The sequence below is a fragment of the Cervus canadensis genome, chromosome 1 (assembly GCF_019320065.1).
Source record: "Cervus canadensis isolate Bull #8, Minnesota chromosome 1, ASM1932006v1, whole genome shotgun sequence".
Taxonomy (NCBI): Eukaryota; Metazoa; Chordata; class Mammalia; order Artiodactyla; family Cervidae; genus Cervus; species Cervus canadensis.
Genome location: NC_057386.1, coordinates 111505047 through 111521051, shown reverse-complemented (window position 1 = coordinate 111521051; position 16005 = coordinate 111505047). Strand labels below are relative to the sequence as shown.

The 16005-nt window shown below is 53.4% G+C and overlaps 1 protein-coding gene across 5 annotated transcripts in view; it reads left to right on the top strand.

Moving 5' to 3' along the window:
* NF2 (neurofibromin 2) overlaps nt 1-16005 on the top strand; it is a 65904-nt gene that overhangs the window by 36226 nt on the left and 13673 nt on the right. For 4 of the 5 annotated variants that reach the window (XM_043437087.1, XM_043437103.1, XM_043437095.1 and 1 more), the window contains exons 7-15: nt 179-254; nt 3107-3241; nt 7186-7260; nt 8465-8578; nt 11115-11237; nt 11903-12120; nt 12645-12750; nt 13230-13357; nt 15410-15575. In XM_043437087.1, coding sequence (XP_043293022.1) covers nt 179-254; nt 3107-3241; nt 7186-7260; nt 8465-8578; nt 11115-11237; nt 11903-12120; nt 12645-12750; nt 13230-13357; nt 15410-15575 — 1141 coding nt within the window. Of the gene's footprint in view, nt 1-178; nt 255-3106; nt 3242-7185; nt 7261-8464; nt 8579-11114; nt 11238-11902; nt 12121-12644; nt 12751-13229; nt 13358-15409; nt 15586-16005 lie in introns of all 5 variants that reach the window. The other variant, XM_043437115.1, reaches the window with a different exon arrangement.

Genomic DNA, 16005 nt, shown 5'->3' with positions numbered 1-16005 from the left:
ATCTGTTCTCTTGTTTTCACGGGGATGGGAAGTTCTGCCTGACCTCAGTGTGGTTAATAGACTCAGGGTTGGGCAGAGCTGGGCTGGCAGCTGCCAGGGCTCACGTCTTCATGCAGGTTCGAGGCTCAGCTTGGCGCCCGCCGCCCTCCAGTGACGGAGTCTTTCCTTCTCTTTGCAGGGACGAAGCGGAGATGGAGTATTTAAAGATAGCTCAGGACCTGGAGATGTACGGTGTGAACTACTTCACAATCCGGGTGTGTGGAAGCCCCTGCGCGTCCCCAGGGCGTAGATGGAGGCGGAATCAGGGGCACACTGCTAAAATGGGTCCTTCCTGGTCCCAGGGTGGCAGACACTTCGCCGGTTCAGTGGCCAACAAGGGAAGAGGCAGGGGAGAGGGTCCAAGAGCCTCAGTTTCTATTCTGGGCCTTCAATTAGATGCTAGGTAATGAAGTGTCGGTGGAGCCTCGGGGGGCCCCGTCCTGCTTCGGCAGAACCCCGTCTGAATGCTCTGGTGGAACATTCGATTATTTCTGGCTCTGTGAGATCCGGGCCCACGGGGAACACCTGTAAATACTTTCTCCCCTCAGGACACGAGGAGAGTAAAGCTGCGCTTTTACAGATTACTGATTTGTTTGGGTGGGAACTCTCCCTGGCAGGCTAATTGGTTTTCTACTCAGACCATTAATACTCTGCTGTCCTCTGGGAACCCGTGGCTTGTACACTGGAGAAGCGTTTGTTTCCAGCCCCCTGTCCAGCCCTCAGAGCATTGTTTTTTTTTTGTTTTTTTAGCACCCTGAGCATCTTTCTCCCAAGGTTCTGTTGCTGGGTGCAGTGCCTTCCCAAGAATTCATGCGATTTGCTGACCTATTTCATAGCCGGTTCCAAACTGTAGATGAGCAGACAGTTAAAAAGAAAAAACAGCCATCCACACTGGGCCACCTTAGTCATTATAGTTCAGGCTTGCTTTCCTTTTTGGGGTGTCCATAAATTTTGTATTTGTTGTTGTTTAATCACTAAGTCATGTCCTACTCTTTGAGAGCCCATGGACTGTAGCCTGCCAGGCTCCTCTGTGCATGGAATTTCCCAGGCAAGAATACTGGAGTGGGTTGCCATTTCCTTCTCCAAAATTTTGTATTACATTTAGGTAAATTGAAACACATTTAAAATACCCTCGGGATAGCTTTCTGCTTTGTTTTCTAAATACATAACTTTAATGGATTATTTGCATAAAATAAGGCGCACTGACAAATCATGTCATTTTGTATAGTGTACAAACGCATAAAAGGTTTTCCATGATAATACTGAAGGTTGTTTTGTAAAATTTTATCGATTCATATTTGCTAATCATTTGGTTTCTTTCAGGGCAGACTCATTTGACACATTTCTGTGGCTTTGTCCATACAACTTCTCTTGCCCCACCATCTACATTGTAGAAAACTAAATCTTTATAATTCTTAAAAAAAAAACCAAAAAGCAGTTTCTTTGGGGGCACTAATTCTACAGCAGCAGTCTGACTACATTATACTATTTTGTGCGTATATGTCTCGTATTGCATGACAGATGAGGGTAAGGGATATTCTAGTGTCTTAGCGTTAACGTTCCTGAAATTTCGCCATCATCTAAGGAAGCTGTGCGCTTGAAACAATTTAAAAGGGGCTTCTTCAGGCCTCGCCTCTCTTTATTCTCTAGAAGTCTTGGAATCCTCGTGATAGGAGACAAGAGGGGGGGGGATCCTTTTTTTTTCTTTAAAAATTTAAGTGAGAAACAATGAAATATCTTGTTTTCCAGAATGTAGATTTTGAAAGCACAAAGCCTCACTTGTGTTAATGCAGTGGTTTTAAGAGCTCTGCAGACGAGCTCACGATTCTCCCTCACGCTTTGGTGATTGCACCTGACTCCAGGGTGTTAGATGGAGTAAAAAGATTTTCTCCTCCACCTGCTGTTAGCTTGGTACTTCTCCTCACAGTCGGGGCATGTCCTTTGCTTGCCGACCTGTTTTCCTGCCCTGGAGTCTTGGTTCCTTTTCCTTGCTGTCAGCAAGGGAGTCAGACGCAGGGGGCTGGCCACCACCGCTGTTCGAGGGCAGATTGCACAGGGCCAGGGCCCGGGCCCGCGCCCGAGGGGGTGCGTGCTGGTCCGCAGCGTGAGGGCCCAGGGCATCGCCCTCTGGTGCGCTGGCTGCTGGCTGGACTGCCGTTAGAGGCCTAGCCTGCATGCAGTCTGTCAGTTAAAGTTTTAAACAGCTTTATTGGAGTGTAATTTACTTTCAATCCCTTTTGATATTTTTTTCTCCCCAATATCTTACAATAAAAAATTTCCAACATACAGGGAAGTTGGAAGACTTTTGAGTGAGGACCTATGTACACCCACTGCCTGGATTCCACAGTTAACAGTTTTCTATAGCACACTTGCTTTATCACATTGAAACTGCATTTTAAAGTAAAATAAGGCCACCTGATCACAGCTCTGAGAATTTTCTTTCTGGTAGTACAACCACCTCTTCTTTTAACATGAGGGGCGTTTAACCCTACAGGTTTTTATTCTGCATCTGTGATCAGCCGGCGATGTAATTAGTAACCACTTCCCTTACCGCTGTTTTAGCCACTGACACTCCCCAGGTGGCTCAGTGGCATAGAATTGCCTGCCAATGCAGGAGTCGTGGATTTGATCCCTGGGTTGGAAAGATGCCCTGGAGAAGGAAATGGCAACCCATTCGAGTATTCTTGCCTGGAAAATACCATAGACTAAGGAGCCTGGCGGGCTACTATCCATGGGGTTGCAAAGAGCTGGACACAACTTAGGACTGAGCACACACACTCACACTCTGTCTCTTGCTGGCAAAGTTGCAAGGTACCTGAGGCAGTGATGGGCACCCCCAGTGACCTCTCCATGGGACACACCAGTCGTAAGAATCGTCTCATTTTGCCTCTCCCTGCCCCAGTGCAGGAGGCTGGAGGCCCCCCCAGGTTCGAGGACAGTGGTGACTTCTGTCAGGAGCTGTTGAAACTTGTCACACGTAATGGTCTATATCAGTTCTTTTGGAAGCTGAGCAAGACCTCGAGCCTCAGCTGGAGCTGACGGTGGCTGTTCTCTGTCGAATCTACAGAATAAAAAGGGCACAGAGCTGCTGCTTGGAGTGGATGCTTTGGGGCTTCACATTTATGACCCTGAGAACAGGCTGACCCCCAAGATCTCCTTCCCGTGGAACGAAATCCGGAACATCTCCTATAGCGACAAGGAGGTAGGTGGGGTCTGCACAGCAGACGCCCCGGCAGCCCAACGGAACCTTCTCCGTCTTTCCTCCTTCCGGAGCAGCCCAGGCCAGCCTGCTCCTTGTTAGCACCAAGATCCTTTAATTCCCAGGCTTTGGGGTTTTGCTTGTTGATTTTTATAGCATTTACAGAACAATATTGACATCCTGTTTTCAAATAGTATCACTAAACCCTCCCTGCTGACTAACAAGAGACCGGGAAGATCAACTTGTCAGGACTAAGCCCCAGAGAGCTGTAAAGAAACCAGAACGTAACCCTTTCTTATTCCTTGGCTTCCTATTTCTGGGGAGAATCCTGTTTGTCTCTTAAGTGTGGTGTTTATTAAACTCTCTGTGTCCAGAGCTTGATTCAATGTGATGTCAATATTTATGTATACATAAATCTCTGTGGGGCTTCCCTGGTGGCTCAGCTGGTAAAGAATCCTCCTGCAATGCGGGAGACCTGGGTTCGACCCCTGGGTTGGGAAGATCTCCTGGAGAAGGGAAAGGCTACCCACTCCAGTATTCTGGCCTGGAGAATTCCACGGATTGTATGGTCCATGGCCTCGCAAAGAGTCAGACATGACTGAGAGACTTGTACTCACTCACTCAAATCTCCATGATACATACATGAATTGTGTGTATTATATATATTGTACAAATAATATATACATACCAGCAATGATATACACAAGGATATCAGACTAACTTGCTTATAAGAATTCAAGAATAATGAACTTCAGATAACTTGGATGAACACCCTAATGTAGAATTCAAGTATGATTGTATAGGATGGTCCTATAGGTCCTAATAGGAAGTCCATGGGGTTGCAAAGAGTGAGTGAGCTGACTGATAGAAGATGGTGACTTTTCCCAAATGCTGTAATCCTGTATTCATTCACTCATTCATGGTTAAGTTTTTAAAATCGTCTTATTTAATTAATTGATTTATTTTTGGCTGTGCTGGGTCTTCATTGCAGTGTGTGGGCTTTCTCTAGCAGCAGTGCAAGGGCTTCTCATTGCAGTGGCTTCTCTTGTTGGGGAGCACAGGCTTTAGGGCGCTCGGGCATCAGTAGTTGCGACTCCAGGCTCTAGATCACAGGCTGAATAGTTGTGGCGCTCGGGCTTAATTGCCCCAAGGCATGAGGGATTTTAGTTGCTGGACCAGGGATCAAACTTGGGTCCCCTGCCTTGGCAGGCGGATTCTTAGCCACTGGGCCACCAGGGAAGTCCCCCCTCCCTGGTTAATTTTCAAGGAGTTTTCAAGCATCTGCTCAGTGTCAGGCTTCGTGCGGGAAACAAAGATGGAGCGAATGCAGTCTCAGCCCTCAAGGAAGTTCTAGTCAAGCGATGACTCAGCCGCCGTGACACATCCCTGCCTCACGACGGGCCGGTGACAAAGAGGGTGACGATCCGGCGCTTCTCCGCCAGCCAGCAGCTTCGCCCCGGCTCTGATTCAGCCCTCACAGGAACACCACCGCGGGAGGAGGGGCCTTGTTCTGGCTGCTCCGCGCCCCTCGGGAAGCGGGGACCCAGAGGGAGCAGAGGAGCTGTGTCTGGCGGGGGGGCACCAGCACAAGCCATGGCCCCTGCGGTTCCTGGGGAGACACAGAGGACAAGCCCCGAGGCTCAGAACACAGGGCCCAGGAGTGCAGGCCTGGGCCGTGCCCAGTGATGGGCTGGTACCCGCGCAACCTGGCCTGAGCGCGGAGGAAGTGAGTAAGATAGACGGCTCACGTGGTCGCCTGCAGGGCCCCCACCTCCAAGCCGGTTTCCTGTTTTCCCATCCCTTCTGCAGCAGCTCTGAGGAGAGGAACACCGGCCCCCGGTTGCCAATACGTGGCTGAGCTCCCCTCGGCCGCACTTGACGAGACAGATTGAGCCTCTTAACTCAAAACATTCTGGCTTTCAGATTTTTTGCACGTAGCCCAGGAGATGAGCATTTAGGGTATTTCATTTTTTAAAAGGCCCTGAAATGGAAAGTTCCACGTGACTCGAAGCAGCAGTAGGGTACGCGGGTAGTTTTTCGTCTCTAATTTCATAAAAGTCTGTTTACGGCACATCCGCACCCTTGGCGTGCTAAAAGGTCCCGAGGCGCTCGTCCTTCACAGAAGCCAGGCAGCGAAGGCTCCCCTCGTACAGCCCAACATGAAACTCTAATGTTCCCTCTCCCGGGGGCCAGGCGCCATCGCCTGCCATCACGTCAGTAAGTCACGCAGCGCAGGTTATCAGGCTGATGGGACATGATGGGAAGGAGCCTGGGGCGTTCTGCCCCCGTGCTGTGACAACACAAGTCCTGGTTTATTCCAGGTGACCCATGGATGCCGCATGTGTGCCCCAGAGTGGCACCGAGCCTGTGTGGATTCCCCGCTCCTTGAGGTCTCCCGCTGGCGGCTTTGGGGTTTGGCAGCCAGGCCAAAAATAAGCTCTCGAAATTCATAAATAGCAGCCTGCACAAGAGCAACACTGCTTCTCAGCTCACCTGACCAAAAGCCACACAAACGATCATTCCTCTGTCCTCCGTGTGCTCCCCCCTTGTTGGACAGCAGAGCGTGGGAAGGAAATACCTGAGAAGAGAGCTTCCCGAATGCCTTTATCTGCTTAGCAAGTCTTTTGTGGGAGTGGGCTTTTCACGTTGGAAGTGCAGCTTTGGAATCTGGGCTCTGTCCGATCTCATCAGGAAGAGGTGAGAAGACCAGCTGGGTGTTTACTATGGCCCAGACCCCAATCTGGCCCTAGGGTCTCCTCCTGGTTTCTCCCCCACCCCCATCCTTATTCATCTTCCTCTCCCCTTTGATTTTGAGGGTTATGTCTTCCTTCTCTACTCCAGTCCATTCTTCATGTCCCTTGACTGCGTTCCTTCTCTTAACAGCATCATCAGGCCATCCCCGTGTTCGGAAATCTGGGGTGATTCCTGACTGCTGTCGCATCAAGTCTAAGCCCTGCTGATTGTCCGTCCCCAGCCCACCTTACAACCGCCAGCTCTTGCCTTCCTCCCAGTTTAAGCCCCTGGATATATCTGTTTGGCTGTGCTGGGTTGTCATCACGGCACAGGCTTTTCTCTAGTTTATGCGAGCAGGTGCAGGTCGCTAGTTGAGGTGCGCAGGCTTCTCGTTGTGGCAGCATTGTTTTCTGGTTGGGGAGCGCAGGCTTTAGGGCACACCGGCTTCAGTCGTTGCGCCGTGTGGGCTCGGGACTTATGGCTCCCAGGCTCTGGCACACAGGCGCAATGTTGTGACGCGTGGATTTAGTTGCATGTGTGATCTTCCTGGATCAGGGATCAAACCCGTGTCTCCTGCGTTGGCAGGCGGACTCTCTACCACTAAGCCACCAGGAAAGCCCCTCCCATGGTTTTCTCTTAGTCATCAAAGAGCTAATACTGTGTGTCTTTCTCTCTCACACGCACATACAAACACACATGCACACATACACACATGCATGCGCACGCACACACACACACACACACACAGTGCTCATTTCTCCATCTCTGCTTTATTTCTATTGCTTGGCCTGTCCAGAATGCCCCTCCATCCTACCTTCTAGCTTCTCTATCACATTCTTTGTCTAAGACCAGCTCATGTCCCTCCTACTCTGAGGATTTGTGGTCTGTGCCACCCAGCGAGGCAGTGACGATTGATGTGACCTGTCGAGCAGTTGACTCTGGTTGGTTTAGTTCGGGCCAGGTTGAGAGCCTCCTGAAGGCTGCCTTAGACTCTGAGATGGCCCGTCCAGCGTTGGCCTCAAGGTCGGGCCCATCTAGGGTTTAACTTCAGGTTTCCAAGCCTAAGGTGGTGCTAAGAACCCAGCTTCCAGGATCCTGAACCTACTGGAACAAGGATCTTTGCCAGGGGGTCGCCAACTTTGTGTGATTGCCCAGTTGGTGGCAGCGCTATTGGCTGTCAGAAACTGAAGCTGTCTTCTGCTTTTTCCTTTCAGTTTACCATTAAGCCTTTGGATAAGAAAATCGATGTCTTCAAATTTAACTCCTCAAAGCTTCGTGTCAATAAGTTGGTAAGTTAAGATCCTGGTTTTTATTATGGCCTGTAGTGTTTCTGTGAGACTGAAAGCCTTTTTTGAACCAGAATCAGAGTGACATGTTGTGAGGTGTAAAATGATAACCCGCTTGGCATGTGCTTTCCTGATCAGCCTTGAAAGACCTCTTTAGCTTCACCGGAAGAGTCACACTTCCGGGCTTCCCTAGTGGCTCAGTTGGTAAAGAATCTGCCTATAATGCAGGAGACTTGGATTCCATCCGTGGGTCAGAAAGATCCCCTGGAGAAGGAAATGGCAACCCACCCAAGTATTCTTGACTGGAAAATCCCATGGACAGAGGAGCCTGATGGGCTAAAGTCCATGGGGTCCCAAGAGCTGGAAATGACTTAGCCACTCAACCACCACCAGCAAAGAGTCAAATCTACATTTTATGATGAGGAACTTTTTTTTTTTAAGTTATTTTTTATTAAAGTATTCCATACATATGAAAGGATAAGTGTAATGTATCTACGAGGTATAAAGAATGACAGGAATAAGCAACAACTTGGCCACCGCCCAGCTTTGAGAAATACCACGCTCCCAGACTTCCCCGCTGGCTCAGTGGCTGGTTGAGACTCTCTGCTCTCACTGCAGGGGACATGGGTTCAATCTCAGGTTGGAGAAGCTCCACCTCCCATGCAGTCTGGCAGAGCAAAAAAGAAAAGAAAGGCAATAGCACACTCCCATCACTGTGGGAACCCGCTCCCACACTGGCACCCTGCCAGCCCCCTGCTCCCCAAGGGTGACCAGTGTTCTCGGCTGTGAGCTCAGTATCCCCCCAGATATTCAAGAACTTTTACTTCACATATGTCTAAACAAGGATACTGGCAAATTCTGTATGTTCTTGAAATGTATATATGTGCTGTCAACTGTATTCCTCTGTCACTTGCCTTTTTTACGCCCCCCCCTTTTTTTTTTTGGAGATTTATCTATGCTGATGCTTAAAAACACAGCCCTGAGTGGCTGAGCACACACACGCTTCCCTGCTGTATAGTATTCCATTCTGTACTGTATGAAACATACATGTATTTTTTCCTCCACGCTCCTATCAGTAGACAGTGCTTTCTGCGCCTTGTGCGTGCCCACTGGTGCGTGTGGGAGTTCAGAGCACGTCTTCGTGTAGCCCTGCACGCAGCCCGTGTCCACGGGTGTTCACACGTCCCCTGCTTTTTCCTGGCCGCAGATTCTCCAGCTGTGTATTGGGAATCACGACCTGTTTATGAGGAGAAGGAAGGCCGATTCTTTGGAAGTCCAGCAGATGAAAGCCCAGGCCAGAGAGGAGAAGGCCAGAAAGCAGGTGAGCGGGTGTTGGAACTGCCGCTGTCGCCCCGTGGTGGCCTCAGCCGGGAGGTGAGGGGTGGCCGTCCTCTGATCATGAAAGTGCCTACTCTCATTTTATCCCTGTTGGATCCTTCTGGCCGATGAATAAATGATGGTGGGACGTCAGCTCTGGAAATGAGGAATAAACTGTAACGGTGTATCTCAAAGACATGTCCCTGGTTATTTCTCCAGTGAAGTGAGTGAAGCGTGGTCAGTGCAGGTTCGGGTAGAGATAGCGAAACCCACACGTACCCATCCGTCCATCTTTCTACCCATCCATCTACCCATCCATCCATCCATCCATCTCTGGTCCGTGCCGCTAAGCTTTCGTTCTTTCTGCCTGCCCGTCTCCTGTGCCCAGCCTTTTTCTTTTCCAATTAGCTGGTGATGGAAGACAGGGCGCACCCAGCAGCCTGCTGATGGAATGCTAATTAGACCCCAGCCGCACTTCCCCGCTGCAGGTCAGGCCGGGCGGCGCAGCGGCCACAGTGGGAGGTGCCGGGAGCCTCCGTTATCATCAGCCCGGACCATCCACATCATTGTTTTCCACTCATAGACCTTTCCGACTCACCGAAACCCACACAGCTTATCTGAACCTCGCTGCCGCAAATGTCAGCCGTGGTTGTGGATGAGCTACCAGACAGAGGAGCAGCAGCTGCAGTCAGCTGCCCTCGGACTTGCAGGCTTGGCGGGGTGATGCTTAGTCTGTGCGCAGCTCTCTACCTCGGGTCCTCCGGCGAGCCTGGCTCCCGGCCCCGGGATTTAGGACGAAACGCCCAGCTGGATCCATTGTGCTCTCAGCTCTCCATCTCTTTGCTCTCTTGAGACATAAGGCCACAGACATACTCACTGGGATGCTTTGTGTGTGTGTGTGTGTGTGTGCGAGGTGGGGGGGGGCAGTGGAATGGGTTTTGCTGGACAAAGAAATGCTCATGGGCCAGCGCAGGGTCATAGAGGCAACTTCAAAAAGAGCCCTCTCTGCCCTCTTTATCAGCAGAGCAGAGCTTAGAAGCAAGAGGTGTGAATAGGGCAAGGAAGCGTGTAAGCCTCCAGGCTGTGCAGAGAGTAACGTGAACACACCCTTGACCCACGCTGTTGGGAGGACGGCAGACACACGTTCCTGACATCTGACCACCACAGGTCAGGTGCTCCGTGGCCCAGCAGAACAGCCATTGACCTTGGTCCCAGATATGGGACTTAGTCTGAGACCCCGGTGAATGACTTCACCTGCCAGGCCTCCATTTTCTCATCTGTCAAGTGGAGCTGAGGATATGTCCTTCTATGTCTCAGATCAAAGGACATGCTGTACCTGCGGGTCTCTGTGGCCAAAACCGCTTTGCGAAAGGGAGCATCCCTTATGATTGGGGTGGAGGTCTCAGGGAAGGTGCAATGCTGGGAGCAGAAGGAATAGTAGGCATTTTTCAAGCAGATGATAATGGGGATCTAGTCATCCACGTAATGGAAATTCTAACACGGTGGAAACCGAGAACAAATTGGCCAAGCTTTTCATTGACCTGGAAGAGGAAAATTGGAGAATTTACAGGATTTTATTGCTTGTCTTTGCATTATTCCTTCGATGCCCAATGCCTTTTTTTTTTTTTTTTTTTTGACTTAGTATTTAGAAAAAGCAGCAGTCTTAGAAATCTTGAGTTGGGGAAAAGGTTAGAGCAAGAAATAAGTCATTAGATGTGCTTTAATTATTTAAGGAAGAAAATAGTGCAGTGGTCACTTCTGGCTCCTGCTTTCTGAACTCAGCTAGGGACCTAAGATCACAGAGACTAGCACTTGTCCTCTGCTTGTTCCCCTTATTAAGCTCGGCATGTGGCCCAATTAATTCAGCGATCCAGAAGGCCAGGGAGGCGGCGGCGGTGGCTTAGCGCTGGTGCCACGGGGAGCGGGCCCGGTCCCCTCCCGGCTCCCTCCTGTCACGGGCCTGGCTCGGGAGTTGCCTCCGCGGGAGGCTGTGGGGTCTGTACCTCGGCTGCTGCCGCCTCCCCTGTGAAGTACAGCATGCGAGCTGTTGATGCATCACACGGACAACTTCATCTCCGAGGGTCAGAGGCGAGAGCGGAGCTGTTGCTGATAAGACTAGAGGGTGGGAGGGTCCGTGGGTGCGGGGGAGCACGCAGTCTGTCTCTGCAGCCGCCCCTTGGGAGGAGGAGCCTGCATTGTGTCCTTTGAGCCGCAGGGCAGGGCCCCCGGGGTCTCCCTGCACAGGGGCCGCGTTGGCCAGGTAGCTGCTTCTGCACCCGCCGTGCACGAACGCACCTGCCCATCCCAGTGGAGGCTGGCTCTGCGTTCCGCTGTTTGTTCATTTACCGCTCAATGATTTTTCAAGGAGCACGGCTTGTCACTCGACAAGCTATTTCAGAAGGATTGAGGGTGGTGGGCGAGGGGAGTCACGCTGGGTCCCTAAAGTGCTGGCAGGAAACAGGGTCCTCAGAGGGAGACCCTGGCACTGGGCGTCCGCGGGTCGCGGGCCCCGGTGACCAGTGGCCGCTCCTCCCCCCCAGATGGAGCGGCAGCGCCTCGCGCGGGAGAAGCAGATGCGGGAGGAGGCTGAACGCACGCGGGACGAGCTGGAGAGGCGGCTGCTGCAGATGAAAGAAGAGGCAACGATGGCCAACGAAGCCCTGGTGACGTCCGCGGGGCTGGGTCCCGGGAGGCCTCTTGGACCCCCTCGGGCTCGGGGTTAGGCCCTGAAGACCATGGAGTAGCCACACTGGCTTTGACATTTCGGCTTAAAAAAAAAAATCATTGTCTTTCTTTCCACCTGTGTTTCCAGGAGCAGATTTAGGCTGAGTTCAGCCTCCCCGGGCAGGCAAACTCCACTCACCGTGGGTCACCTTTCCCCGGGGGCGTCTCAGCCCCAGCCCCCCGCTCATCGGGCCATGTGGTCCCCTGGTGGGAGCCATCCTGCCTGCTGAGGGCTAGTTGGCCGTGTCCCTGGCCTCTGCCCGCTGGATTCCCCCATTTGTGACAATCAAATTCGTTTCCACACTGTGACGTGTCCCATGAGGGCACAGTCGCCCTGCTTTTGAACCACTTGTTTAAAGAGAGAGAAGGACAGAGTTAAGTTGGTTTTCTCCCTCATAAAATGTAGCCTCAGTTCAAATGGGCCCCCACAGATGGACCCCCTGAACAGCCTTCTCAGCAGTTGAAGGGTGTGGCTTGGGGACCGGCCGGGCCCCAGGGCGTCCAAGACGCTGGTTCTTGCTGACCTGGGCATCTGAGGCCTGAGCAGGGCGGAAGAACAGGAATGGGACCCCCCATTCCCGCTGAACCGCACTCCTCTCTGCAGATGCGGTCCGAGGAGACGGCCGACCTGTTGGCCGAAAAGGCCCAGATCACGGAGGAGGAGGCGAAGCTCCTGGCCCAGAAGGCGGCAGAGGCCGAGCAGGAGATGCAGCGCGTCAAGGCCACGGCCATCCGGACGGAGGAGGAGAAGCGCCTGATGGAGCAGAAGGTGCTGGAGGCCGAGGTGCTGGCGCTGAAGATGGCCGAGGAGTCGGAGAGGAGGTGAGTGGGTCCTCCCGGGTCGGCCAGAGGCCCCTTCCCGCACGCGCCAGAGGGGCTGGAGCCGAGCGGGTGCAGCAATGCAGTTCTCTGGTTCCGTGGACCGCAGTCCAGCCATGCCTTTGCACTGAGCCCCTGTCCCTCGGATGGTTGTATTTGCAGGAAAACCACCGAACTTGTCCACAGGCTGCTTTTAGCTGAGGAGACATGAGACTTTTCTTACATTTACACAATACGCTTCTTTTCCCTTCTTTTGAGGGGCGCATGGGGAGACAGCTGTATTCACCATGCCCTATGAGGGGAGCAGGGCTGGGCAGGCCGCCCCGGCTCATGGCCAGGTCCAAGGATGGGACTGTGACCTGTGCTTTGCAAAGACGATTCGAGGCTCTGGGTTGTCCTTGTCCCGCAGCCGTCAGATGAACACTGGCTCGTTCCTAGTCTGAACTTCCTGGGGGGTTCTGCTTTCATGTACCTCCACCTCCCTCCTGTGTCTTCCGTGGAGCCAACGGCCCCTCCTCTCTTTGCAGGGCCAAGGAGGCCGATCAGCTGAAGCAGGACCTGCAGGAAGCTCGCGAGGCAGAGCGAAGAGCCAAGCAGAAGCTGCTGGAAATCACCACCAAGCCCACGTACCCGGTGAGCCGGGGGCTGCGTGCCACCCTGCTTCTAGCCTCATAGGCTCTCTGCCCTCCCAGCCCTCAGGTTCCCTGGCGGGGCCCTCGGGGCAACTGTTAAGCAAATGCACGGCAGAGCGAGCAGTGCAGAACATTCTAGGGCCTCGAAAGCGAGGCGGGGTGTAGGGGGGCAACATGGTTTAAGCAGAGGAACAGAGCCAGAAGTACAAAAGTGTGGTCCGAAAGAGCAGGAGACAATACCGTTTATAGCCTTGTAGGGCAGGCGGTGGGAGAGGTCTGTTGGGTCCTCTGTATTTCAGGTGACCCTCTAATCTGGGAGGAGAAAGTTGTCCAATCTCGTTGCCTCGCCTCCATCCACTTTAGGGGTGGGCGCGCTGGGCCCAGGGCCTCTGTGGCCTCTGGAGGGTCAGCAAGTGACACAGCAGTGCCCTCCGTTCTTGGGGAACCAACCCTCCTGATGATCAGGTTTCTCCTTCACAGCCCATGAACCCCCTCCCAGCACCGCTGCCTCCCGACATGGCAAGCTTCAACCTCATCGGCGACAGCCTGTCTTTTGACTTCAAGGACACCGACATGAAGCGCCTTTCAATGGAGATAGAGAAAGAGAAGTACGGAGTCCCTCGCCTCCCCGGGGCCCCACGTGGGCAGCCTGTCCCTAACCCCATGACGGTTTGCCCTGTCCTTGCCCACCGGACACTCGCAGCACTCTTGCCTGTCTCTCCTGACTGCTCCCATTTTTGTGGGCTTCCGTGTTGGCTCAGACGATAAAGAATCCACCTGCAATGCAGGAGACCTGGGTTCGATCCCTCGGTCGGGAAGATCCCCTGGAGGAGGGCATGGCAATCCACTCCAGTATTCTTGCCTGGAGAATCCCATGGACAGAGGAGCCCGATGGGCTACAGTCCATGGAGTCGCAAAGAGTCGGACACGACTGAGTGACTAACACTCTTCACAGTTGCCCACCAGAAGAGGCGCTTCCTGATTGGAAATGAAGGGCGATAGACCAGCTTTCCGTCTTCCAGGATAAAAATGACACCTGATGGGTGACCCAGAGTTTACCGTGGCTTCAGAGCTCACCCACAGCCTAGGACTGGTTGTTGGGGGTCTCCAAGCCAGTCAGACCCTGTTCAAGAGGTGGTCGTGCTCTGACCTGGTGGTGGAACCTGTTTCCTAGTTGTGTTCTCTGGCGGCTGAGCTCAGCCCGCCCTGAGTTGGCCTCCTCGTTTCCTTCATGGTCAGGGGACGTGGCCCTGAGGTGGAAGGGAGCACCCCCCCCACAAAGGACATCTAACCGGGGTCCCCCGCTCTGAGCCACAGGTGCATCAACCAGCCGTGCCACCCCGGCCAGGGGACTGTCACGCCAGCTACCTGGCGTGGGGCGCCTGGTGACACGGTTCTTTAACTTTCATTTCATCTCATCGCCACCAGCTGACTTCAGAGGCAGGCCTAGTGTTCCCGTTATCAACAGGAGCCCAGACTTAGAGCGCCTAGGAACTCACCCAGCACCGCACTGTGGATGAGGGACAGACCAGGGGTTCAGCCCCTCGCCCACCTGACTCTGTAGGGCAAGCGCCTTCACCAGGCTCGGTGTCCTCAGGGCAGCCCCAGGCCGGGCAGTGGGTCCTGAGGACAGAGAGCCCCAGTGTCTCTGACTGGTGCCCACGGCGTGAGTTCCCTTCCCCCTTCCCTGCATGCTAGGCATGTTCAGCGTTACCTGGTGGCGATCGGGGTGAGCTGCGTCCTGTCCGTTCCCTCTTCTTTTACAGTTTATGTTTCCTTCCTCAGTCCCCATGAGCATCTGGGCAGAGTCCCTAACCAGCCATGGGAATCCCTGCAGAATGTCCCCTTGGGTCTGGGAGGACCTGGTCTGCTTGGCCGCGCCCAGGCGGTCAGACACCCCGAGAGTGGCTTCCCTCACAGATATAGCGTGTCTGCCTGCAGATGGTGGCGGGCGTCTTTCTCTTCCCGGTGTTGGCTGCGTGAGCGTCTGTCATCGTTAGGAGATGATGTCCCAGAGCAAGTAGGGATGGGGGCCACAGCCTGTCCGAGAGGTCCACCAGAATGGAGTCCCTTCTCTAAGAAGGGTGTGGCTTCCCTGGTGGCTAGACAGTAAAGTGTCTGCCTGCAATGCAGGAGACCCAGGTCCAATTCCTGGGTCTGGAATGTCACCTGGAGAAGGAAAAGGCAACCCACTCCAGTATTCTTGCCTGGAAAATCCCATGGACAGAGGAGCCTGGTAGGTTACAGTTCATGGGGTCACAAAGAGTCGGACGTGACTGTGCAACTTTTGTTTTGAGACGAGGACATTGTTCTGGGTTCTGGGAGGCTAGCTTCCCATGTTGATTCTTGGACAGAACTTAAAAGCTCTCTGTTAGCCGCGACTACTGGTAGGACAGCTTACTGAGGCTCTCCTCCACTCCCTTCTGCTTAATTCTGACCTGGGCTCTGTGATTGTCATCCCTACTTCACGGAGGAAACGGATGCGGAGCAGTTAAGGGACCGGCCCAAGTCCCCCCGGCCCATGAGCGGCCGAACAGAGACCTAAACCCCCCAGCTCAGGCTCCGGGTCCCCGGGCCGAGCCGCTCATGGGTCTGCGGCCTCTGGCACGGCGGGTCTCGCCCTTCACCAGCCCTGTGACATGCTGTCCTCTTGCCGGCAGAGTGGAGTACATGGAGAAGAGCAAGCACCTGCAGGAGCAGCTCAACGAGCTCAAGACCGAGATCGAGGCCCTGAGACTCAAAGAGCGGGAGACGGCCTTGGACATGCTGCACAACGAGAATGCCGACCGGGGCGGCGGCGGCAGCAAACAGAACACCATCAAAAAGGTACCGGGGCGCCTGTCCTGCCGCTCGGCCGGCCGCTCGCCAAGCGCGGGGTCGGCATCTGGCTCCCTCGGCAGCCGAGTCGTCACGCTGGTGCCGTGGTTTTTTTTTAACATGTACTTAGTTGAGGGAATTTTTTTTTACTCACACCGGGAAGGGAAGTTAATCTGCCGATGACTGTGAACCCATCGGCTTGATGGAAGGGGGAGCTTGTGTTAAGAGCTCTGATGAAATGAATCATGGTTACAGGACGGGTTTTGATCCATCATTTAGCAGTAAAGCAATTCTGTCTTTCAAGCTGAGGGGAGATCTGCCCAGGGAGCTGCCTTACTTAATGAGAAAGCAAAATGAAAGGGAGGCTGTCGAGACTGGCCTCTCCCTCTCAGCTTTTTGCGTGTCTAAGCGGCGTAGAACTGTAAAATTCCATTCTTGA